Consider the following 25503-nt stretch of genomic DNA (forward strand, 5'->3'; position numbering starts at 1 on the left):
ATCAGATAAAATAGACTTCAAAACAAAGAAAGTAACAAGAGACAAAGAAGAACATTACATAATGACAAAGGGGTCAGGTCCAACAAGAGGATATAACTATTATAAACATCTATGCACCCAAAACAGGAACACATAATTACATGAAACAAATACTAACAGAATTAAAGGGGGAAACAGAATTCAATGCATTCACTTTAGGAAACTTCAACACACCACTCATTACAAAGGACAGATCAACCAGACAGAAAATAAGTAAGGACACAGAGGCACTGAACAACACATTAGAACAGATGGACCTAACAGATATCTAAAGAACGCTCCACCTAAAAATAAAAGCAATAGGATACACATCCTTCTCAAGAGCACATGGGACATTTTCCAGAATAGATTACATACTAGGCCACAAAAAGAGCCTCAGCAAATTCAAAAGATTGAAATTGTATCAACCAACTTCTCATATCACAAAGGTATGAAACTAGAAATAAACTGTACAAAGAAAACAAAAACTCTCACAAACACATGGAGGCTTAACAACATGCTTTTAAAAAATCAATGGATTAATGACCAAATTAAAACAGACATCAAGCAATTATGGAGACACATGAAAACAACCGCTCAACACACCAATTTGTGGGATGCAGCGAAGGCAGTCCTAAGAGGAAAGTATATAGCAATTCAGCCTATTTAAAGAAGGAAGTACAATTCCAAATGAACAGTCTAAATTCACAATTAATGAAACTGTAAAAAGAAGAAAAAAACAAGGCCCAAACTCAGTAGAAGGAGGGACATGATAAAGATCAGAGAAGAAATAAATAAAACTGAGAAGAATAAAACAACACAAAGAACAAATGAAACCAACAGTTGGTTCTTTAACGAAATAAAATAAATAAACCCCTAGCCAGACTTATCAAGAAAAAAAGAGAGCCAGCAAACAAACAGAATCAGAAATGAGAAAGGAAAAAATCACTATGGACACCACAGAAATACAAAGAATTATTAGAGAATACTATAAAAAATTACATGCTAACAAACTGAGTAACCTAGAAGAAATGGGCAACTTTCTAGAAAAATACAACCTTCCAAGGCTGACCCAGGAAGAAAGAGAAAATCTGAAGAGACCAATTACCAGCAAAGAAATTGAACCAGTAATAAAAAAACTACCCAAGAACAAAATATCCAGACCAGATGGCTTCACCATTGAATTTTATCAGACATTTAGAGAAGACACAATACCCATCCTTCTCAAAGTTTTCCAAGAAGCAGAAGAGGAGGGAATACTCCCAAGCTCATTCTATGAAACCAGAATTAGTCTAATACCAAAACCAGGCAAAGACACCACAAAAAAAGAGAGTTACAGACCAATATCCCTGTTGAACATACATGCAAAAATACTCAAGAAAATATTAGCAAACTGATTTAAAAAATACATCAAAAAGATCATACATCATGATCAAGTGGGATTCATTCCAGGGATGCAAGGATTGTAGAACATTTGAAAATCCATCAACATCATCCACTACATCAATAAAAAGGACAAAAATCACATGATCATCTCCACAGATGCTGAAAAAGCATTTGACAAAATTCAACACCCATTCATGATAAAAACTCTTAGCAAAATGGGTAAGAGGGCAAGTACCTCAACATAATAAAGGCCACATACGACAAACCCACAGCTACCATCATACTTAACAGCGAGAAGCTGAAAGCTTTTCACGTAATATCAGGAACAAGACAGGGATGTCCACTCTCCCCACTTTTATTGAACATAGTACTGGAGGTCCTAGCCTTGGCACTCAGACAACACAAAGAAATACAAGGCATCCAGATTGGTAAGGAAGAAGTTAAACTGACAGTGTTTAACTTGATGACATGATAATTATACCTAAAAAAAACCCTAAAGAACCTACCCCAAACTACTAGAACTAATGTCTGAGTTCAGCAAATGCAGGATACAAATTTACAACACAGAAATCTGTTGTATTGCTATATACTAGCAATGAATTAGTAGAAAGAAAAATCAGGAAAGCAATTCCATTCACAATAACATAAAAAAAGAATAAAATACCTCGGAATAAACTTAACCAAGGAGGTGAAAGACCTATACCTGAAAACTACAAGACATCCTTGAGAGAAATTAAAGAGGACACTAAAACAAATGGAAACTCATCCCATGCTCCAGGCTAAGAAGAATTAATATTGTCAAAATAGCCATCCTGCCTAAAGCAATCTACAGATTCAATGCAATCCCTTTCAAAATACCCATGGCATTCTTCAACTAACTGAAACAAATAGTTCTAAAATTCATATGGAACCACAAAAGACCCCAAATAGCCAAAACAATCCTTAGAAGGAAGAATAAAGTGGGGGGATTATGCTCCCCAACTTCAAGCTCTACTACAAAGACACAGTTATCAAGACAATTTGGTACTGGCACAAGAACAGACCCACAGACCTGTGGAACAGAACAGAGTCCAGATATTAATCCAACAAAGGAGGACAATAAGCTAGTTTCCATTTAATTTCATGCACTGATAAGCACCAAAGTGTTAGTGATAATGGACAGCTACAGATGTGTTAATATGCAGAAAAACATAAGTCAGGGCAGGAAAAGGATAATGGCAGTAGTGGAGTGATGACAGTATGAAGTATAGAAGAAAAAGGGCTGGTATTTTATTCTAATTATTTGTTCTGTTAAGTCTTCAATTAAACAACTATTTATTATTCTGTATAAAATATAGCAAATGAGTTTTTAAATATGCTGAAATACTGCAAGCAAACTCTTTCACGATTACCTCTGGTGCCACAAAATTTGCAGTATAACATGGAGTCATGAGAAGACCATTTTCGGCTCTTAGCTGTTTGGCAAAGCCAAAATCACAAATTCGAATCGATTCTGGATTGCCAGATTCATCCACATAAAGAATGTTGCTAGGTTTCAAGTCTCTGTGAACCACCTAATCGGAATACAAATTAAAGAGGTACATTAACAATACATTTCCATTATGGCAAACTCTTTATTCACAAACTGTCAGGCAATGTCCTTAACAAGACGATGAGTGCTGATCTTTAAACTGCCTCAACAGGATAAAATGCTAATAATGTAGGTATAACTCTCTACCACAGAACTGAGGCAAGGAGTGGAGGAAGAAAGAATAGCATTTACTTTTCTGCTCTTTGTCCAACTGAGTTAGTAGGTTAATAAGAAATGCCAATAGCAATAATATCTGTCTCCAGGTTACTCATTCATTCAACCTTTACTGAGTGCCTATCACGTACCAGGGTATTATATAAGGAGCTACAGACACATGGTGAGCAAGACCCATAAGATCCTTGCCTTTACATGCTAGAAGCCTACACAGCACTGGGGGAGGCAGAGAATAATTGGGTGAGAGATGGGGACATAACTAGGGAGATTAGGGAGGGTTTCCAGAAGAGGTACCATCCAATGCAAGACCTGAAGAACACAATGAATTAGGCAGAACAGAGGAGGGCGGTCATTCTTAGTAGGTGGAATGGCACGTTAGAATGGATATACACAACAAACATGCTGACAGGCTCAATGAACAGGCATGGGGTTTAGGAATAAAAAGGAAAAAAAATCCTAATTTTAAGTATTGCCTATTTGATATCCAAGTGACAATGTCACATATACAAAAAGATACTGTTCCTTTAGAGTTTTGTATTATTTTCCCCCTTCAATCGCCTACTTGAATATTTCTTTTATCATAAGCTTGACACTCCTTATTAGACTTAAGTGTTTCTTCTATCAACAAATTCTCAGTTTATATTCCAATCAGTCATCTCAGTTTTAGTTCCTAATATCTAGAACGTTACTTCTTCATACCATTTGAATTAACTAATTACTTCCTGAGGCATTAGGAAAAGAACTTAGATGACTTATTTTGCAAGTCACTGCAAAGTCATAAATTCTTCAGTGAATACTGAATTCCATTAATTTTTAGCTATAGTATTAGCTGAATCTTGACCAGCTAGAAGTCAAGAAGTTCTAGAATGACATTAACAAATACTACTTGTTAGCTTCTAGAGGTAAAGACAAAACTAGAAAATGTATTGAAAATAAACTCGTTAAGAAGTAATCCCCTATTTTTTTTCTCACTTCTCATTACTCTTCACTCTTCTTTCCTCCCTCCCTCCTTTCATTTTCTCTTTACCTCTTTTCTTTCCCAGACCTCTCTTCTTTTAAAAGTATGATTTTTCTGCCATTTACTAAAAACTCGTATGCAGGAAGAAATAAGGAAAGCATCCACCAGCCAGAAGCCAGGTGACTATTTCGCCTCATTCATTTGAAGGATTTCCTTTTTTAAGTGAATACAACCATAATTCTCTGGCTCTTCTTCTAAACTTGAGATGGGCCCAGTTCTCAAAGAGTACACAGTGGACTCGCAAAAATGGTTCTGCTTCTACGTCAGATGGCCCCGCTCACATTTTCTTGGGAAGCATAAGAACTAAATATAAACAAACTAGGATTTCAAAGTAGCATTTCAAGCTCAATGGGAGAAGTTTACATAGAGGAAGAACAGTAGTAGAATAATTAAGCTAATACTAGTTACTTTCCAATAATGCATAAAGTAACTTCTATCTTTGTAACTTTAGCTCAAACATTAAGAAAGAAAAGTTAATAAAAAAGGTATTTGTGTGTGTGTATGTATGTATATACAAAATGCTAAAAAACTTACCCCTTGTGCATGAAGATATTCAACAGTTTTGGTTATAGTAAACAGAACAGCACTGGCTTCTCGTTCAGAGAAAAATTTCTGTCTAAGAATTTTATCCAGCAATTCACCCCCTTTCATAAGTTCTGTCACTACATACACATATTTTCCATCATCATATACCTGTAAAATTCAACACCACAACACCACAATGTAAAAAATTATCTGAAGGTTTATGTGTGCTCAAAACAAAGCTTAGTATGTTAGAGTGAAATTAAAACTCATTTTATATTCAAGGAATTTTATCACAACCAATGGAGGATATAAAATTTGCAAACAGTTTTACAAACATAGTATTAAAATAGGAATAGATGAAACTGAATGTCAGAATAACAACCTGTAATTTCCTTCTCTGAAACTTAATTCACGGCAATCAAAATCACTCTGGGCATTGTATATGAAAGGGCACTAAACTTTTGCTGTTAGAAACCTTCCTATGTATTGATAATGACAGGGATTGGTACAAAGACACATTTTTGTGATTTTCTAGGAACCTCTGCAATTGCAGATCTTCTATGTTTATATACACAGTACAATGAATTATTCTGGTTTTGATTAAACTGAAAGCCAAGTTGTGACAAGAATTAAGTAGGGAGATCAAGTAGCAAAGAGAAATTCCATCCAATCACCCAGAAGCATACTAGTTTATTCCTAATGTACAAATATGAAGCTCCCTGTAATTGTGGATTTTACTTCAGGCAATCCTGAACTGAAATGACCCCTTTCGGTCCCTTTTATTCCCGTTTCACCATTAAGTCACTGAATACCTTTACTTAGTTCCATAAGAGGTACCATGTGCTGGGGCCCCAAATATGGAGAAGACAAGGTATCTGGTCTCAAAATTTTCTGTACAAGACAGTTTAGGGAGCCTATGGACTGTGAGACTGGTTAACCCCAAAGAGTAGGGAGAAACAGAAATAGAAATTAGAATTTAAAAATGTTGGGGATTCTGTAATAAAAGTGGGGAAAATTTTAGAGACTTTGGAATTTGAAATGAAGGAAAGAGCAAAGATACAAAAAATAGTGACAGCTTATGGAATTTTCAATGCAAGGCTGAGTGAAAGTGTTTTGTACACATTCTTTTTAATTTACTTGGTTGAATTTGTGGAGGTTATATTAGAGTCTCTTAACTTTAAAAAGCTTCACATTTTAGTGGGACTAGGTTAACAATCCCTTTCTAACAACGAGCAGTGATAAATTAATCTGAGGAAACTGGAGTTTTGATTAGGAAGAAGGGAAGGTAAACATTGGAATTCACAAAATCTAGAGATGCAAGGTAAAGGTACCTTAGAAGTCCTCTGGCTTAGTTGCCATGTGACATATCCAGTCTACAACACCCAGATATGGCCTTTGAGTCTGTGTAAAGCACCATCAGGAAGAGGACTTAGTATTGCCTGGAGACTTCACACCCTTTGCCAACAGCTCTGCTATGGTAAAGGCCATAGGCAGCAGGGAAAGGATACCTCACTGGTCCAGGGTGTGGTGACAGGCAAGGCAGGCTTCCTGGAAGAAGTAATGCCTTAGCAAACTCTTGGGTGTGTGGTAGTTAACAAGGCAAAGAAGGGAAGTGGTACTCTCAACTGAGGGAACCGTAAATTTAGACAGAGCAGCATGAGAAAATGAGGCATGTTAAAAATGTATATATACTGGACCATGGCTGGAGCATGGGGTGTGTGAGGGAGTGTGAAGGCAGGCAGGGACGAGAGGTGACGCAGGAGGAGGGGTATGAACTGTAGTCAGCGAGGTAACATGGTCAGATCTGAGTGTTGGCTCTCTGGCAGTAATGTAGAAGACAGTTTAGGGAGCCTATGGACTATGAGACTGGTCAATCCCAAATATCAGTACACAAATGTTTCAGTAAATATAAATATTAAATATTTGCAATAATGGCAGCAACACTTTTTATCTTGAAGAAGTAGAAAAATCAACTATATAAACCTATTTTTCCTTATAACTGGAATTATGTTATATATGTTGTCCTCTAATCTTTTTACTTACTATACTGAGTTCTTTGTATATTACATAATATTTGAAAACATTCCAAATGTTAGACAAATGATTCAAATGACGTGAGTTAAAGAATCTACTTACATCCTTTAGAGTAATAATATTTGGATGCTGTCCATAGCGAAGAAGAATTTCAATTTCTTCTGTTGGGTCTCTCTTGCTTTTATCAATGATCTAAAAGGCAAATACTTAATTTATCACAAAACTCATGAATTATGCAGTAATAGATCTTAAGTACTTACAGCTACAGACCTTAGGTATATCTTATGTAAACACTGTATATATAAGCAATTTATCAATCAGTTTTATTCACTTCCCTGACTAGACTCTGTAATCAAGATTTGAAAGAAAGTCTTGATATAGAAGGTAAGATTGGCGAGTAAATTCTATGCATGAGTAACGTTCCTACAGGGTCTCTCTAGTTTAAGTTTGCAGTTAAGTTTAGGACATAACTGAAAACTCAAAAGTCTCAAGGAAACTATCAAGAACACAGTTAACATTATCTTTCTTACATCCTTGAACATCTTAAAACTTTGGGAACTCAGTCAACTTCTAGCCCCTATCAATACAGATAATTATGAGCAAGATGTATCTATAATACCACCATTAGCATCTATTTATTGAACTAACTTTACTTCCTTCAATAAAATGCTTCAATGGAATATCCCATTAGTTGTAAGCTACTTACAAAAAGTTAATTAAGCAGAATAAGCTTATTTTTTTGAAGGCAGACAGAAGGAAACTAAGCAGAAAACCACAACTAGAATTTTACTTGGCTAGAATTATTTAATTATTATGATAAAGCCCTTTAAAACACTAAAGTAGCTTTCTGACCCCTTTTTTTGATATCATTAATGTACAATTACTTGAACATTATGGTTACTAGACTCCCGCCATTATCAAGTCTCCACCACATACCCCATTACAGTCACTGTCCATCAGTGTAGTAAGATGATATAGAATCATTACTTGTCTTCTCTGTATATACTGCCTTTCACGTGTCCCCCCACCTACACTGTGTGTGCTAATCGTAATGCCCCATTTTCCCCATTATCCCTCCCTTCCCATCCATGCTCCCCAGTCCCTTTCAACTTGGTAACTGTTACTCCATTCCTGGGTTCTGTGAGTCTGCTTCTGTTTTGTTCCTTCAGTTTCTGCTTTGTTCTTATACTCCACACAGAAGTGAAATAATTTGATACTTGTCTTTCTCTGCCTTGCTTATTTCACTGAGCATAATCCCCTCTAGCTCCATCCATGTTGTTGCAAATGGTAGGATTTGTTTTCTTCTTACAGCTGAATAATATTCCATTGTGTATATGTACCACATCTTCTTTATCCATTCATCTACTGATGGACACTTAGGTTGCTTCCATTTCTTGGCTATTGTAAATAGTGCTGTGATAAACATAGGGGTGCATATGTCTTTTTCAAACTGGGCTACGTCATATTCTTAGGGTAAATTCCTAGGAGTGGAATTCCTGGGTCAAATGGTATTTCTATTTTGAGCTTTTTGAGAAACCTCCATACTGCTTTCCACAAAGGTTGAACTAATTTACATTCCCACCAGCAGTGTAGGAGGGTTCCCCTTTCTCCACATTCTTGTCAACATTTGTTGTTGTCTGTCTTTTGGATGTTGGCCATCCTAACTGGAGTGAGGTGATATCTCATTGTGGTTTTAATTTGCATTTCTCTGATGATTAGCAATGTGGAGCATCTTTTCATGTGCTTGTTGGCCATCTGAATTTCTTCTTTGGAGAAGTGTCTATTCAGTTCCTCTGCCCTTTTTTTTGGTATCATTAATCTACAATTACATGAAGAACATTGTTGTTTACTAGACACCCATCACCAAGTCCCCCCACACATACCCCATGACAGTCTCTATCCATCAGTGTAGTAAGATCCTATAGAGTTACTACTTGTCTTCTCTGTGCTGTACAGCCCTCCCTGTGCTCCCCCCATTATACATGCTAATCATAATGCCCCCTTTCTTCCCCACCCCTCCTTATCCCTCCCTTCCCACCCATCCTCCCCAGTCCCTTTCCCTTTGGTAATAGTCCATTCTTGGGTTCTGTGATTCTGCTGTTTTGCTACTTCAGTTTTTTTCTTTGTTCTTTTACTCCACAGATAAGTGAAATCATTTGATACTTGTCTTTCTCTGCCTGGCTTATTTCACTGAGCATACTCCCCTCTAGCTCCATCCATGTTGTTGCAAATGGTAGGATTTGTTTTCTTCTTATGGCTGAATAACATTCCATTGTGTGTATGTACCACATCTTCTTTATCCATTCATCTACTGATGGACACTTAGGTTGCTTCCATTTCTTGGCTATTATAAATAGTGCTGCGATAAACATAGGGGTGCATATGTCTATTTGAAACTGGGCTGCTGCATTCTTAGGGTAAATTCCTAGGAGTGGAATTCCTGGGTCAAATGGTATTTCTATTTAGAGTATTTTGAGGAACCTCGATACTGCTTTTCACAGTGGTTGAACTAGTTTACATTCCCACCAGCAGTGTAGGAGGGTCCCCCTTTCTCCACATCCTTGTCAACATTTGTTGTTGTCTGTCTTTTGGATGTTGGCCATTCTAACTGGAGTGAGGTGATATCTCATTGTGGTTTTAATTTGCATTTCTCTGATGATTGGCAATGTGGAGCATCTTCTCATGTGCCTGTTGGCCATATGAATTTCTTCTTTGGAGAAGTGTATGTTCATCTCCTCTGCCCATTTTTTAGTTGGCTTATTTGCTTTTTGCTTGTTGAGGTGCGTGAGCTCTTTATGTAATTTGGATGTCAACCCCTTATCAGATATGTCATTTATGAATACATTCTCCCATACTGTAGGATGCCTTTTTGCTCTACTGATGGTGTCCTTTGCTGTACAGAGGCTTTTTAGTTTGATATAGTCCCACTTGTTCATTTTTGCTTTTGTTTCCCTTGCCCGGGGAGATATGTTCATAAAGAAGTTGCTCATGGTTACATCCAAGATATTTTTTTTTTTGAGAGGGCATCTCTCATATTTATTGATCAAATGGTTGTTAACAACAATAAAATTCTGTATAGGGGACTCAATGCTCAATGCACAATCATTAATCCATCTCAAGCCTAATTATTGTCAGTCTCCAATCTTCTCAAGCATAACGAACAAGTTCTTAAATGGTGAACGAATTCTTACATAGTGAATAAGTTCTTACACGGTGAACAGTACAAGGGCAGTCATCACAGAAACTTTCAGTTTTGATCATGCATTATGAACTATAAACAATCAGGTCAAATATGAATATTCGTTTGATTTTTATACTTGATTTATATGTGGATCCCACATTTCTCCCTTTATTATTATTATTATTATTATTTTTAATAAAATGCTGAAGTGGGGTAGGTAGATGCAAGATAAAGGTAGAAAACATAGTTTAGTGTTGTAAGAGAGCAAATGTAGATGATCAGGTGTGTGCCTGTAGACTATGTGTTAATCCAAGCTAGACAAGAGCAATAAAACATCCACGGATACAGAAGATTTCTCTCAAAACAGGGGGGGTGGGGTTCTAAGCTTCACCACTGTTGATCTCCAATTTCTCACCTGATGGCCGCCCTGTGACTGTGCCTGTCTTAGGTTGTTCCTCCCTTGAGGAATCTTACCCGTTTCTGGCTAACCAGTCATCTTCCGGGGCCTTACAGGGAGATGTAAAGTTGGTAAGTGAGAGATAAGCCATATTGTTTGAAAAGGTTAGCTTTTTACTTCTTTGCAGATTTATGCCCTGTGGCTTCTATGCCCAGCATTTGTCTTGAGGTATCTTTACCACTTGGAGGAATTATGATACTCAGTAAATTCGGTATGAGGCACGAATTCTATTTAAGGGTTGTAATTAGGAAGGAAGAAGAAAAGCTATAGAGGTAGCAGATGGAAGAAAACATGGGAGGACTGATTTCTTTGACATATCTTCTTGTAGAGTAACTTAAGCATGTATAGGTTTTAATCTACTAAATTGCGCACACATATTAACATAATAGGAATACAGTTACATAAACAAAGCAGATCTATAATTACCAGCCATCTCCAGTGAAGCCAAGAAAACCAGTTAGGCACCCTAGGCATTTGTGAAAATTTGTCTATGATATGATGGATATTGTCCAACTGTACTTGAACAGTTTGAGAGAAATCAGACAAATTAAAGCAACCCATTTCTGGGAACTGTTCACATCCCATATGTTCTTTTAACCGTAGATAGTCTGTAGTTTTAAGATTTTGGAGCTCTACAACTTGCACTTCTCCTAATTCTTGGTTGAGTTCCAACAGTATAGATCCAGTCAAATTTGTTGTTTTACTGTATGCACAGGCCAGCTTAGATATCTCCTTCTTCATTCCAATGGCAAGTCCAGGAAACGGTGGGATGGATGCAGCTACAATTGCAGCATCGCCTGGATCTTTGTGGAGGTTTTTTGATGATCATCTTCTGGTATGAGTCTTCCAGAGAGTGCTGATGTTGGAAGTTCTTCTTCATATCGTATCTTAGTTCATTTTCCGGGTAGCCAAATTAGGCTTTGATCTTCTGTATAAAAACAAACAGACCCTTTGCCCACACTTTGATATGCCCTTTATACCATTGTGTAGAACTCACTGGAGGTCACCACACAGGAACTGCTTTTTTTTTTTAATTAAGAGAAAGGAATATTATCAGAAAAGTGTACATCCATAGCCGATCATCTGACACCCTTTAAGTGATCAAAATTAAGGATATTTAAAGCATGCGTTAATCTTTGATTTACCATTAGTTTTATCCTGTCAAGGAGTAATTCCCCTTTTCTTTCTTTCTTTTTTTTTTTAATCTTTAAACTACACTTACATGAAGAATACTATGTTTACTAGGCTCGTCCAAGAGATTTTTGCCTATATTTTTTCTAAGAGTTTTATGGTTTCATGACTTACATTCAGGTATTTGATCCATTTTGAGTTTACTTTTGTGTACAGGGTTAGACAATAATCCAGTTTCATTCTCTTACATGTAGCTGTCCAGTTTTGCCAACACCAGCTGTTGAAGAGGCTGTCATTTCCCCACTGTATATCCATGGCTCCTTTATTGTATATTAATTGACCATATATGCTTGAGAGCTTTCTAACCCTTTTATGTCAGCTGCTTCTTATAAATTTTCTCCTAATGTTTTAATCTGGTCAAGTAGTGTATTCTAAAAAGGGCAATAAATTTTGCTTTCATTTCCTCCAAAGGGCAGTCTGAAAAATATTTAGTGACTTTCATATTTTCAATATTTAAACAGTTTAGTAATTAATGTATGCAATAAATACCCAAATGCTCCAGCAACCTAGGAAAGAGCGTGCAACTCTCAATGTGAGCCAAATTTGCCATCTGAAATGGACTTAATTGTCAAACAGTTCTGTATTTGGGGAACAGGGAACAAAAACATCTGGGAGTCTGCTGTAATCAACTGCAAATGATATTGTGGCATTAGGCAAATGGATGATTAAGAGGAAAGGTATATACAATAGACATGCTAATTCAAGGGAGACATCTAGGGCTAGTCTTTTGAAAACCAGAACTCCCTGGGAGGTGTTACCTCTATGAACATTCCCTTGGATCTGCTAATTTGAGCCCATCTTACATTATATCCATACTTGTGCTTGTGGATCTTAAGGTTTGTAGTAATTTCAGTAGAATTGAGTTGTACTGGGATTGGTTTTATGAATCTAATTTAAGTTATAAGAATCCACAGTTTGAATATATTCTCTAGGTTTTGGTATATTGCTCCTGGTTTCTGTAATTCAAAGTAGGGCTTAGGACATTTCTGCTTTTTCTCTGATGTGTTTATGGAAACAAGATACATCTTTAAGCTGCCTACCAAGTATATTATTCACCTTCTCTCCTTTCATGGAAGCAATTTGAAAATTTCTATGTACCCCAGATTTCACTATGAGTAATAAGAAGGAGAAGAGCAAATTAAAATATATTTCTATGGTTCATTCATACATTTGACAGAAATCCTTATGGACACTGATGACTTTTTAAAGCAACTACATCCAGGTTTAGAATAGTAATAACAAGTTTCTTGTATGTCTTCCATATTTGCTGTGCTTATCTAAAACATTCATTTTTACTTTTACACAGTAAAATCACAATAGATCTAGACAGATGGATAGATAGAAGGAAGTAATAACAATTAATGCCCCCCCAACTTATTAAACATGAGTTACCCATACTTACAAACTAGTTCTAGGGTTCAAGATAAGTTGAAAGCTTTAAACATTACTTGAATTGCTTGTGATGGGAGAGTAGAGGCTACCATCCCAGGAAGGGAAAAGGCAAAGACTTGAATACAGCATTTGTTCACTGACAACTAAGGGTTTTCAACTCTAATTTTATTGTAGAGCCATGAGCTTTGGTTTTTGGCTTAGAAAATTCTTACTGTCTTAGGACACCTGATGAAATTAAAACAGCTAATGATAATACATTTATGACAGTGGTTTTTATTTTTTTCATGTTTCATAAATCCATTTAAATGTGAAGGGTAGTATGAATATTTTCACCAGAAAAATGTAAACATACAAAATCAGGAATACAATTCTGAGAAATTCCCTGACACCTTGACCATAAAATGAGGGACTTCTGAAACTAAAAGGGGTGCTACTCAAAATCAGTCACTTGTAAACTGGTGCTGCCCTGAGCAAACTGCATATATGTTACTTCACCTTTAGTGCACAGGGGAATTCATAGTTCCAGATTAAGATCTCTGAGGATGACTAGCCAGAAATTTAATTTACCTTTCCCTTTCATAACAAAAGGCACATTTACCAAAGAAAAAGAGTGTTAATTTTTAACCGATACTGACATTCATGAGTAAGAACTGTTAAAATTACATTTTAAATTTACAAACATTTACCTTCACGGCAAACTCCATGTTTGTGGCTTTATGTATACATCTCTTGCAAACAGAGTAGGAGCCAACTCCAATGTCTTCTTTTACTTCATATCCATCAGTAAACTGAATACTGTTCCTGTGCAACTGCTACAAGCACAATTAAAATTGACAAAGAGTTCCATAATGGTTTTAGTATTTTATAATGTGAATGTTACTCAGCATGCATTGTTGATGTTAACTATAAATATAAATATCAGTAAAGGTAAAAATGATCTTTACAGTGTTTATTCTTGTACAACTGCAATTTTATTGTGTGTCTACAAGAAAACATACAGCAAGAACTATGTCTTTAAAAAAAGCTTATGTTAAAGAGAAAAAATGGAATATGTATGACAGAAAACACAGAGCTAGGTAAGGGGCCAACAGCCTTGCCTACAATGGAGCCCATCTCACTCCCCAATTGGCTACAGGTCTTTGAAGTGCCTTTACAAAAGGGGAGAAATTTGAAACCTTTGGTATGAAAGATTTAGGAAGATTCAGAATTAGAACATTTGGATTCTTGTCTCAGATGCACCACTTGAAGGCCGTGTAACCTTGAACCTGTGTTTTCTCAGATTATAATGGTGAGGATTGAATAAGGTATCGTATTTGAAGGTGATACCTATTATTGTTTTGGACTATCAGTAATCATGCCCTCCCTTCTCCACCCTCAAGTCATAGCTTCAATACAACTTCCACTAGAGAAGCCATTAATGGGTTAAGGACTAATAACAGCAAATTACTGGTTCCATAAACAGACTGAAGGAAGTTATGCTGCCTTTGGCTATACTGATGGGCAACCTCCCCCGCCCCATTGCCTATTAGCTTCGTATGGGTTAAAATTTGAAATCTCTAGAATACATGTATGTTTGCAATTTCTATCATAGGTACCAAAGTCATAACTTAAAACCTTGCCATACATCACATGCTTGTCATAGTATAAGGGACAGACTATTTCAACATGACTTTGTTCAAGAACCAGCATTTAAATTGATTTTCTAGAAAGTGGAAAACAAGATGAATGACTCAGGAAGAAAAGTTCAAAGCAAAAGCAACTTAATCATCAAGCAAATTCAAGCACTAATCATACCCTAAAAAAACTCAGTGGTTCAAAAGCTATATCTGGTTCCCTTTATGATTAGGAAGATAAATTAAAATTATCTTCCTATAATTATAAGATGGGAAGAAATAAATCTGATGGTTTGTACTACTTGTGTTCCTCTAATAACATTTAACGTACTACACACACACACACACACACACACACACACACACACACACACACACACCTAAAAACCTGTTTCTGTGGCTTTTACCTCCCTTTTCTCCAACTCTGATAAACAGATGGGATGATGAGTAGGAACACCCCAAGGCAATACCCATAACCATTTCTTCCTAATGACAATGTGGGTTCCAAAAGAACAAGGACACAAAACTTGGAAAACTTAAGACTTAAGTTCCTTCTTATTTCTTTCATGTTTCCATGGCAGAGGTTGGCAAACTATATAGTCTATGGGCCAAATCTGGTTCACACTACCAGGTTTTCTATAAAAACTTTCACTGGCACACAGCCATGCTCATTCATTTAGGTAGCATGGCTGCTTTTGTGCTACAATGGCAGAATCAAGTATTTCAACAGGAATAATGTAGCCTACAAAGTCTCAAACATTTATTATCTGGCACTTTACAGAAAAAGTCTGCTGACCCCTGTTCTAAGGCATCAGGGAAGCAGGAGACCTCAGTTCATCATAGCTGGTCTGACAGAGGCAGAAGATGAAAGAAACTAGGCCTGATAAACATTTTGAGGTGTAAGAGAGGGGAGAGACAAGATGGTGGTAATTTTTCTCCACTCTCTTAGAATTCCATTTTCAGGTCAGATAGGTATCCAGGATTCTGGTACATGTAAACTTTTCAAAGGCATATGACAGGAATTTCTATGACAATATCAATGATATAAAATATATTTAAATTAACCTGCTCACTTAAAGTCAGCAAATCAAATTTAATCTGACTATTCACACAATGAACTATATCTTACAGTATTTCAAGTTTTTAACTACTTAGACATTAATTAACTCACCTGAACAATTGAATGCACACCAACTGTCTGCATAGCTTGGCTTTCATCATCTGAGGTAATAGCAACAAAACTAAACCCCCGAAAAAGCTGATGTGCATTAGCACTAGGTGGAATGCCAGGTGAATCTGAAAAGAATTATAAATTACTAAGAAGGTAGTCACTTTGAAAAGTAATTCGGGAAGAATTATGGATATTATGATTTTTCTCACCTATCCTGGAATTCTACTTCTCAGGCACCAGTGGTTTCAGGATAACTTAGTGAGGCACTGTATCAGAGCTGCCCTGATGGCTTATGTTTTTTTTTCTCCTTCTGATGGCTTATTGCCATTACCACTCTAACATTCTAGTTCTTCAGAGCTAAGAAAATAGCTAGTTCATTGAAGAATATAATAAATAAATGAATTACTGGGTTAATGTTATTCTAAATTAGCAGTGTCCCAAGAATTTCCTGCAGTGATAGAAATTTTCTTTGTGCTATCTAATTTGGTAGCCAGGTAGCCACTCATCACATGTAGCTACTGAGCATTTAAAATGTGGTTAGTGTGATTGAGAAACAAAATTTTTAATTTTAATTAATTTAAATTTAAATAGGTACATGTGGCTGCTGGCTACCATATTAGACAGTGCAGCCCAAAATTATAACCTAATAATGCTAGGGCTTCTGGTTAGGGGGAGATACAAGGTTGACCTACAGGTATAGAAGAAAGGAATTAAGTCCAGTGGCTTCAATATATAATGTCATAATCTGGAAATCTAAACTACAAGTTAAAAATTATTATATTTACAGATATATTTAAGGATCAAAAATAATTTCTAGGATAATCATGGTACATAGTAGTCCTTAGAATATATTTTAGGACATGACAAATAGTTATTCTAATTACTTAAGTGGAATCTACTGGCATTAACAAAAATAGAAAAATACTTTTATAATAGTTAATATTCATTACAGAATAAAAGTATATTTCTCACCATCAGGTGAGAAATTGGGGGTCAACAGAGGTGAGGCTTAGAACCTCACCCCCCATTTTGAGAGAAATCTTCTGCATCTGTGGACGTTTTGTTGCCCTTGTCAAGCTTGGATTAATACTTAGTCCATAGGCACACACCTGATCATCTACATTTGCCCTCTTACAGCACTAAATTATGTTTTCTACCTTTATCTTGCATCTACCTACCACTTCAGCATTTTATTAAAAATAATAATAATAATAATAAGGGAGAAATGTGGGATTCACATAGAAATCAAGTATAAAAATCAAATGAATAATCATATCTGACTTGATTGTTTATAGTTCATGATGCGTGATCAAAACTGAAAGTTTCTGTGATATGACTGCCCTTGCACTGTTCACCATGTAAGAACTTATTCACTAGGTAAGAACTTGTTCACCATGTAAGAACTTGTTCGTTATGCTTCAGAAGATTGGAGACTGTTGAGAATTAGGCTTGGGGTTGATTAATGATTGTGCATTGAGTCCCCTATACAGAATTTTATTGTTGTTAACCATTTGATCAATAAATATGAGAGATGCCCTCTCAAAAAAAAATGGCTTGGGGTAAATAAATGCACAACCAAATACTTTCTCCACATAAATAGTACCAAAGCTTACCATAATTTACTTTAAAATTTCACAAGGATCTTAACTGCTCTAAAATGTAAAGGATTTACTAATTATCTAGTGACAATGGCAGGAATACAGTATGAAGGGGAAATATAAGGACCGCATAGTTACACTGGAAAAGGTTTTCTGATCAAACAAGAAAAAAAACTGTCTTATATTTGGGTCTTCACATTTTCTCCTGACCTTTGGGAGTTTTTGCAGTAAACTCAGGATCAAAATAGAAGGTATCTTCAGGCCTGCCAGTTGCAGGTTTAAAAGGTGGGTGAATTTCTCTTCTGTACAGTTTCTGGAGGAAACAAAGAGAGACTTAGACATGTGTTAACTATAAAAAATATTTCAAGCAAGTTTTCATTGTATACTTACATTCCAGTCTATTGTTGAGAAAAACAAGTGTCTTTTAATTTCTTCAACTCCATCTGGTCCTGCGCCTATCAAAAATTTGATGTTTTTTATTTTTATTTAGTGGTAATTTAATTTCAAGGAGATATACATGCTGTTTGTTTAGTCTTTGCTTTTAATACTTAATCTAATATCCCCCAACAAAAACAAATATTCACCTATCCCCTAAAAACAAACACCAACAAACACACAAAAGAAACAAATTGATTTAAGGTTTTACCTAATCTGTTTGCAGGATTTCGTTTGAAAAGCATTCGTAAAAGACTCTGGGCTTCAGGACTCAAAAACTGTGGCATCCCAAGTTTGGCTCTAAATAATAAACCCACATATTAACATTTTAATTTTTGGAGGTATCTGTGTTTTATTTTTAAATTTCTCAAAATTAAAAAATAAAAAAAAATAACCTTTTATTTTAAGATAATTGTGGATTCACACTCAGTTTTAACAAATAGTACAAAGAGATCCTGTGTACCCTTTACCAAATTTTCCCCAATGGTAATATCTTGCAAATCTGTAGTATATGATCATAACCAGGATATTGACATTGAAATAATTTACTGATCTCATTTAGATGTGTCAAGTTTTAATTACACTTGTTTTTATGTGTGTGTTTGGTTCTATGCCATTTTAACACATGTAGGTTCCTTTATTCACCACCACAGTAAAGATACTAAACAGTTCATCACCACTAGGATCCCTCACATTGCACCTTCATGACTACACCTCCCTCCCTCTCTCATTCCTCATCTCTGGCAACCATTAATCAATTCTCCATTACTCTAATTTTGTCTTTTAAGAATGTTATGAAAATGGAATCATACTGTATGTAACCTTTTTCCACTCAGTATAATCCCCTTGAGATTCATCCAAGTTGGTGTGTACAGTTGACTCTTGAACAATGCAGGGGTTAGGGGTGCTAATCCCCCATGCAGTGGAAAATCTGTGTGTAACTTTTGGCTCCCCCCAAACATAACTACTAACAGCCTACTACTGACTGGAATTCTTACTGATAGCATAAACAGTTAGTTAACACGTATTTTTTATGTTTTATGTCTCATTTACATTTCTTTTAACTGCGAATGATGTCACATATGGTCTATTGGTGTGCATAAGTTTTGATAAATTTTAACTCTTCAGAATATATTTGTGTGTATTTCGTGGTAGTAAATGACTGACTAGCATCTACATGTATTTTATGAATTTCTGACATACATAACTTTTTAATTTTTTTGATATTTCTAGGCTATGCAGTTTGTGAATTTTTTCAAAGTGCCACAAATTTCAAAAAAGTTTTCCAACATATTTACTGAAAATAATCCATGTATAAGTGAATCCATGTGGTTCAAACCTGTTATTCAAGGGCCAACTATATAGTAATAATTCATTCCTTTTTATTGTTAAGTAGTATTCTATGGCATGGATGTATCACAGTTTATTCATTTACCTGTTAAAGGTCATCTAGATTGTGTTCAGTTTTGGGTTATTACAAATAGAGGTGGCTATGAACATTTGTGTATAGGTTTTGTGTGAACACATAATAGAATTTTAGTCCATAATCTAATGAACTGTTTCATTTTTCAGAATTTTGCAAAAAGCACCACTGGGAGAGTAAGATCATCTGAGCCTTAGTTCTGGCTGTGTTACAAAGTACTTTGTGACCTTGGGAAAGCCAGTTCCACTAGGTCTGTTACCACTTCTTACACAAGGGGATTGGATGTTAGATCAATGGCTCCCAAACTATAGCCCTGGAACCTTTTTTTCAAAAGGAATTTAAGGAATCCAACATTTACAAGTGCTAAAAGAATGTGTGCTTCATATGCCTATTTTTCTGTCCCATTCCTCTTTGATAGCTTTGTAGGGAAGCAGAACTGGTAGGAAAGGGGTCCATGGCACAGTCTGAAAAACACTGGCCTGGATGAACATGAAGGTCAGTTTCAGCTCTAATATGTAATTTTATTCTTTTTCCCAACTGCAAATTAAGGAACCCAGTGATCATGTAAGTATGAAAACAGAGCTAGGGAAAATGGTTAGCAGATAAATTTCTATTTTAGAAATAGATCCATTTATTATTCAGCGAGTTGTTATTGAGCTACTATGTGCTAGACATTGCTTAGTGTTAAGGATACAAAGAGCCCACCAAAGTCAGGGGAAGACAGCCCCCCACAGTCAGGGAGGGAGATGGATACAGATAGCCCTAGTACATTAAGAGATGAATTCAGAAGGACACATGGAAAGAGTGCTAAAGGAATAGTAGGGGATATGTAATTTAACATGGGAGATTGTGGAAGGCCTTAAACGCAATTTAAAGGTTGGGAATTTACTCATTCAGTGTCTTCCCAATATTTTACTGAATAACATCTCTCTTGATACTCAACAATAAAAAATTTCATGATCCCGCTAGTTTGTGGAATGCTATTATATCCCCATTGGAGACACAGAATAAAATACATTGCATATAAAAGATGAGAAATCTAGAGTAAAGAAATCAGTATTCTTCTAAACATTTTTTCCAGCATCTCTTCTTCAGAGACTACCTAGTCACATCTTGTAGAATTAGAGTTCTCTTGAACAAATGTAGGGAAACACTGCCATATTAGGTAACAGGGATATAGCAGAGGTCTTACAAACAGTGAACTAACATGACCATATTTATTTTCAAGAGGGTAACTCGAAGTGTAGAGCAGAATGATCTGGAGTGAGAGGCAGGGATAGGTAGTAGGCATTCTACTTAGGAGCTTGGTCCAATAGTGTTGGGTAGGAGACCACCGTGGTCTGAGAACTCCAAGTAGTGTAATGCAGAGGAAAGGGCTGGGACACTGAAATATTTCTGAGAGTGAATTTGGTGAATAACTGCATATACAAGAGAGAGGAAGAACTCAGAAATGATTTCCAGGTTTCTGGCTTGGGAAATAGGGTGCATGGAAATTGGGAATACAAGAAGAGAAAAAGAAGAGCAAAGAGATAAATTTAGTTTGAAAATGTTAAATCATGCATGTCATCTGTTTTGGGAGAGCCACTGCAGTTAAATAAATGGAAATACAGGTCTGGTGTCTGTAAGTTAATGTAAGAAAGAGTGATCTGGAAGTAATCAAAATGTTCAGGAAAGACTGAGGAAAGCCAGGACAGTGAATGCAAAGGGGAAAAAAGCGTATCAGAGATGGAACCCTGGGGAGCAGGAATACTTAAAAGATGGTCAGAAAAAGAACAATTTGGGAATTAAAAATAATGAATGCAGGAGGAGCCAAGATGGCAGTGTGAGTAGGGCAGCAGAAATCTACTCCCAAAACCATATATATTTTTGAAAATACAACAAATAAAACTAATCCTAAAAGAGAGACCAGAAGATACAGTACAACAGCCAGGTTACATCTACATCTGCGAGAACTCAGCACCTCACAAAGGGGGTAAGATACAAGGCACGGGCCGGCGGGACCCGAGTGCGCCCCCCACCCCAGCTCACAGGCAGGAGGAGAGGAGTCAGAGCAGGGAAGGAGTGGGAGCCCAGGACTGCTAAATACCCAGCACTAGTCATCTGCACTGAGAGAGCAGACACACATTGTGTGGTGTGCTGGATATTAGGGAAATGCAAGAGTAAAATCAGCAAGCAGGTCCGCAGAGTCTGCGCCCCTGGGACAAAAGAAAAGTGAGTGCTTTTAGAAAATCTTAAAGACACAGGGGCCTCACAACTGGATGGCAGCATCCCAGCACACTCAGCTGAGCAGCTGGGAATCCCAGGGAACTCCAGGCACCCTAACCCCCTGGGCGTCACCGTAGCTGTGAAGCCCCTCACGGCGATGAACAGCCTCCCACCCATTCCTCCTCTGGCGCAGCCCCACCAAAGCAGGGGAGAGGCTGCGCCCACAGCAACTGCCCAGAGCCTCCTCTGCAGCTGCCCGGGCCAGACTCAGAGGCCCCGCCGGCACGCGGCAGCCCAGCACAGACAGAGGAAGCGGGGACACGGCATGAAAGGTGGCTGTTCCCGCAGGAGAGCACACCTGGCACGCCTGCATCTCCCCACAGTGCTCTGGGCTGCCCTGATGGCTGCTCCGCTCGCGGCGGCACAGGAAATAAAACCGGAAGCTGCTCCCCATGTATGGGACATTGTTCTACCAGCTGACACACGTGCCAACTGCCTATGACTACCTCTATCACCATAACACGGCAGAAGAATTTGATCCAGTCCAGAATTACCTAAACAACCCCTGAGAGGAAGCCTGGGGAGATAACTCTAACCAATCTTCCTGAAAAAGAATTCAAAAAAAGATCATAACCATGCTGATGAACCTGCAGAGAAATATGCAAGAGTTAAAGGATCAAGTTAGGAGGGAGAATACAGAAATAAAACAATCTCTGGAAGGATGTAAGAGTAGACTGGATGAGGTGCAGGAGGCCATTAATGGAACAGAAATCAGAGAACAGGAACACAGAGAAGCTGAGGCAGAGAGAGAGAAAAGGATTCCAGGAATCTCCAGGAATAAAAGAATATTAAGAGAACTGTGTGACAAATCCAAAAGGAACAATATCTGCATCATAGTGGGTACCAGAAGAAGGGAGAGAAAAAGAGATAGAAAGTGTCTTTGAAGAAATAATTGCTCAAAACTTCCCCAAACTGGGGGAGGAAATAGTCTCTCAAACCATGGAAACCCACAGAACTCCCAACACATGGGACCCAAGGAAGACAACACCAAGACATATAATAATTAAAATAGCAAAAATCAAGGACAAGGACAGAGTATTAAAGGCAGCCAGAGAGAGAAAAAAGGTCACCTACAAAGGAAAACCCATCAGGCTATCATCAGACTTCTCAACAAAAACCTTACAGGCCAGAAGAGAATGGCATGACATATTTATTGCAATGAAACAGAAGGGCCTAGAGCCAAGAATACTGTACCCAGCACAATTATCATTTAAATATGAGGGAGGGATTAAACAATTCCCAGACAAGCAAAAGTTGAGGGAATTTGCCTCCCACAAACTACCTCTACAGGATTTTAAAGGGACTGCTCTAGATGGGAGCACTCCTAAGGCTAAATAGATGTCACCAGAGAAAATAAAATCACAGCAAACAAAGCAGACCAACCAAATACTACCTAAGGCAAAAAATAAAATCAACTACTCACAAAAGCAGTCAAAGGAAACACAAAGAGTACAGAATAAAACACCTAACATATAAAGAATGGAAGAGGAGGAATAACAGGGGAGAGAAATAAAGAATCATCAGACTGTGTTTATAATAGCTTAATAAGCGAGTTAAGTTAGACAGTTAGATAGTAAAGAAGCTACCCTTGAACCTTTGGTAAACACAAATCTAAAGCCTGCAAGGGCAATAAGTACATATCTTTCAATAATAACCCTAAATGTAAATGGACTGAACGTACCAATCAAAAGACACAGAGTAATAGAATGGAAAAAAAAGCAAGACCCATCTATATGCTGCTTACAAGAGACTCACCTCAAACCCAAAGACATACACAGACTAAAAGTCAAGGGATGGAAAAAGATATTTCATGCAAACAATAGGGAGAAAAAAGCAGGGGTTGCAGTACTAGCATCAGACAAAATAGACTTCAAAACAAAGAAAGCAACAAGAGATAAAGAAGGACATTACATAATGATAAAGGGGTCAATCCAACAAGAGGATATAACCATTATAAATATATATGCACCCAATACAGGAGCACCAATATATGTGAAACAAATACTAACAGAATTAGAGGAGGAAATAGAATGCAAAGCATTCGTTCTAGGAGACTTCAACACACCACTCACTCCAAAGGAAAGATCCATGAGACAGTAAATAAGTAAGGACACAGAGGCACTGAACAACATACAAGAACAGATGGACCTAATAGACATCTACAGAACTCTACATCCAAAAGCAACAGGATACACATTCTTCAGAATAGCCCACATACTAGGCCACAAAAAGAGCCTCAGTAAATTCCAAAAGATTGAAATTCTACCAACCAACTTTTCAGACGACAAAGGTATAAAACTAGAAATAAATTGTACAAAGAAAGCAAAAAGGCTCACGAATACATGGAGGCTTAACAATATGCTCCTAAATAGTCAATGGATCAACGACCAAATTAAAATGGAGATCCAGCAATATATGGAAACAAATGACAACAACACAAAGCCCCAACTTCTGTGGGACGCAGTGAAAGCAGTCTTAAGAGGAAAGTATATAGCAATTCAGGCATATTTAAAGAAGGAAGAAGAATCCCAAATGAATAGTATAAAGTCACATTTATCGAAACTGGAAAAAGAAGAACAAATGAGGCCCAAAGTCAGCAGAAGGAGGGACATAATAAAGATCAGAGAAGAAATAAATAAAATTGAGAAGAATAAAACAATAGAAAAAATCAATGAAACCAAGAGCTGGTTCTTTGACAAAATAAACAAAATTGATAAGCCTCTAGCCACTTATTAAGAGAAAAAGAGAATCAACACACATCAACAGAATCAGAAACAAGAAAGGAAAACATCATGACATAACCAACAGAAATACAAAGAATTATTAGAGAATGCTAAGAATCTGGAAAACCTAGAAGAAATGGACAACTTCCTAGAAAAATACAACCTTCTAAGACTGACCAAGGAAGAAACACAAAATCTTAACAAACCAATTGCCAGCAAAGAAATTGAAGCGGTAATCAAAAAACTACCCAAGAACAAAACCCCCGGGCCGGACGGATTTACCTCAGAATGTTATCAGACACACAGAGAAGACATAATACCCATTCTCCTTAAAGTTTTCCAAAAAAGAGAAGAGGAGGGAATACTCCCAAACTCATTCTATGAAGCCAACATCACCCTAATACCAAAACCAGGCAAAGACCCCACCAAAAGAGAAAATTACAGACCAACATCACTGAGGAACGTAGATGGAAAAATACTCAACAAAATATTAGCAAACTGAATTCAAAAATACATCAAAAGGATCATACACCATGATGAAGTGGGATTCATCCCAGGGATGCAAGGATGGCACAACATTCGAAAATCCATCACCATCATCTACCACATAAACAAAAAGGACAAAAACACATGATCATCTCCATCGATGCTGAAAAAGCATTCGACAAAATTCAACATCCATTTATGATAAAAACTCTCATCAAAATGGGTATAGAGGGCAAATACCTCAACATAATAAAGGCCATATATGATAAACCCACAGGCAACATCATACTTAACAGCGAAAAGCTGAAAGCTTTTCCTCTGAGATTGGGAACAAGAGAGGGATGCTGAACTCTCCCCACTGTTATTCAACATAGTACTGGAGGTCCTAGCCACGGCAATTAGACAAAACAAAAAAATACAAGGAATCCAGACTGGTAAAGAAGAAGGCAAACTGTCACTATTTGTAGATGACATGATATTGTACATAAAAAACCCTAAAGACTCCACTCCAAAACTACTAGAACTGATATCGGAATACAGCAAAGTTGCAGGATACAAAATTAACACACAGAAATCTGTGGCTTTCCTATACACTAACAATGAACCAATAGAAAGAGAAATCAGGAAAACAATTCCATTCACAATTGCATGAAAAGAATAAAATACCTAGGAATAAACCTAACCAAGGAAGTGAAAGACCTATACCCTGAAAACTATAAGACACTCTTAAGATAAATTAAAGAGGTCAGTAACAAATGGAAACTCATCCCATGGTCTTGGCTGGGAAGAATTAATATCATCAGAATGGCCATCCTGCCTAAAGCAATCTACAGATTCAATGCA

At 37.0% G+C, this 25503-nt stretch overlaps 1 protein-coding gene across 4 annotated transcripts in view; it reads right to left on the reverse strand.

The window, feature by feature from the left end:
• RPS6KA3 (ribosomal protein S6 kinase A3) overlaps positions 1–25503 on the reverse strand; it is a 123858-nt gene that overhangs the window by 18822 nt on the left and 79533 nt on the right. For all 4 annotated transcript variants that reach the window (XM_037020465.2, XM_073227929.1, XM_037020462.2 and 1 more), the window contains 8 exons: positions 17975–18063; positions 17719–17783; positions 17539–17641; positions 15731–15855; positions 13633–13758; positions 6828–6917; positions 4701–4859; positions 2796–2957 (listed from right to left, as the gene is read on the reverse strand). In XM_037020465.2, the coding sequence (XP_036876360.1) occupies positions 2796–2957; positions 4701–4859; positions 6828–6917; positions 13633–13758; positions 15731–15855; positions 17539–17641; positions 17719–17783; positions 17975–18063 (919 nt within the window). The remainder of the gene's footprint in view (positions 1–2795; positions 2958–4700; positions 4860–6827; positions 6918–13632; positions 13759–15730; positions 15856–17538; positions 17642–17718; positions 17784–17974; positions 18064–25503) is intronic.

Source organism: Manis javanica, chromosome X (assembly GCF_040802235.1).
Source record: "Manis javanica isolate MJ-LG chromosome X, MJ_LKY, whole genome shotgun sequence".
Classification (NCBI taxonomy): domain Eukaryota; kingdom Metazoa; phylum Chordata; class Mammalia; order Pholidota; family Manidae; genus Manis; species Manis javanica.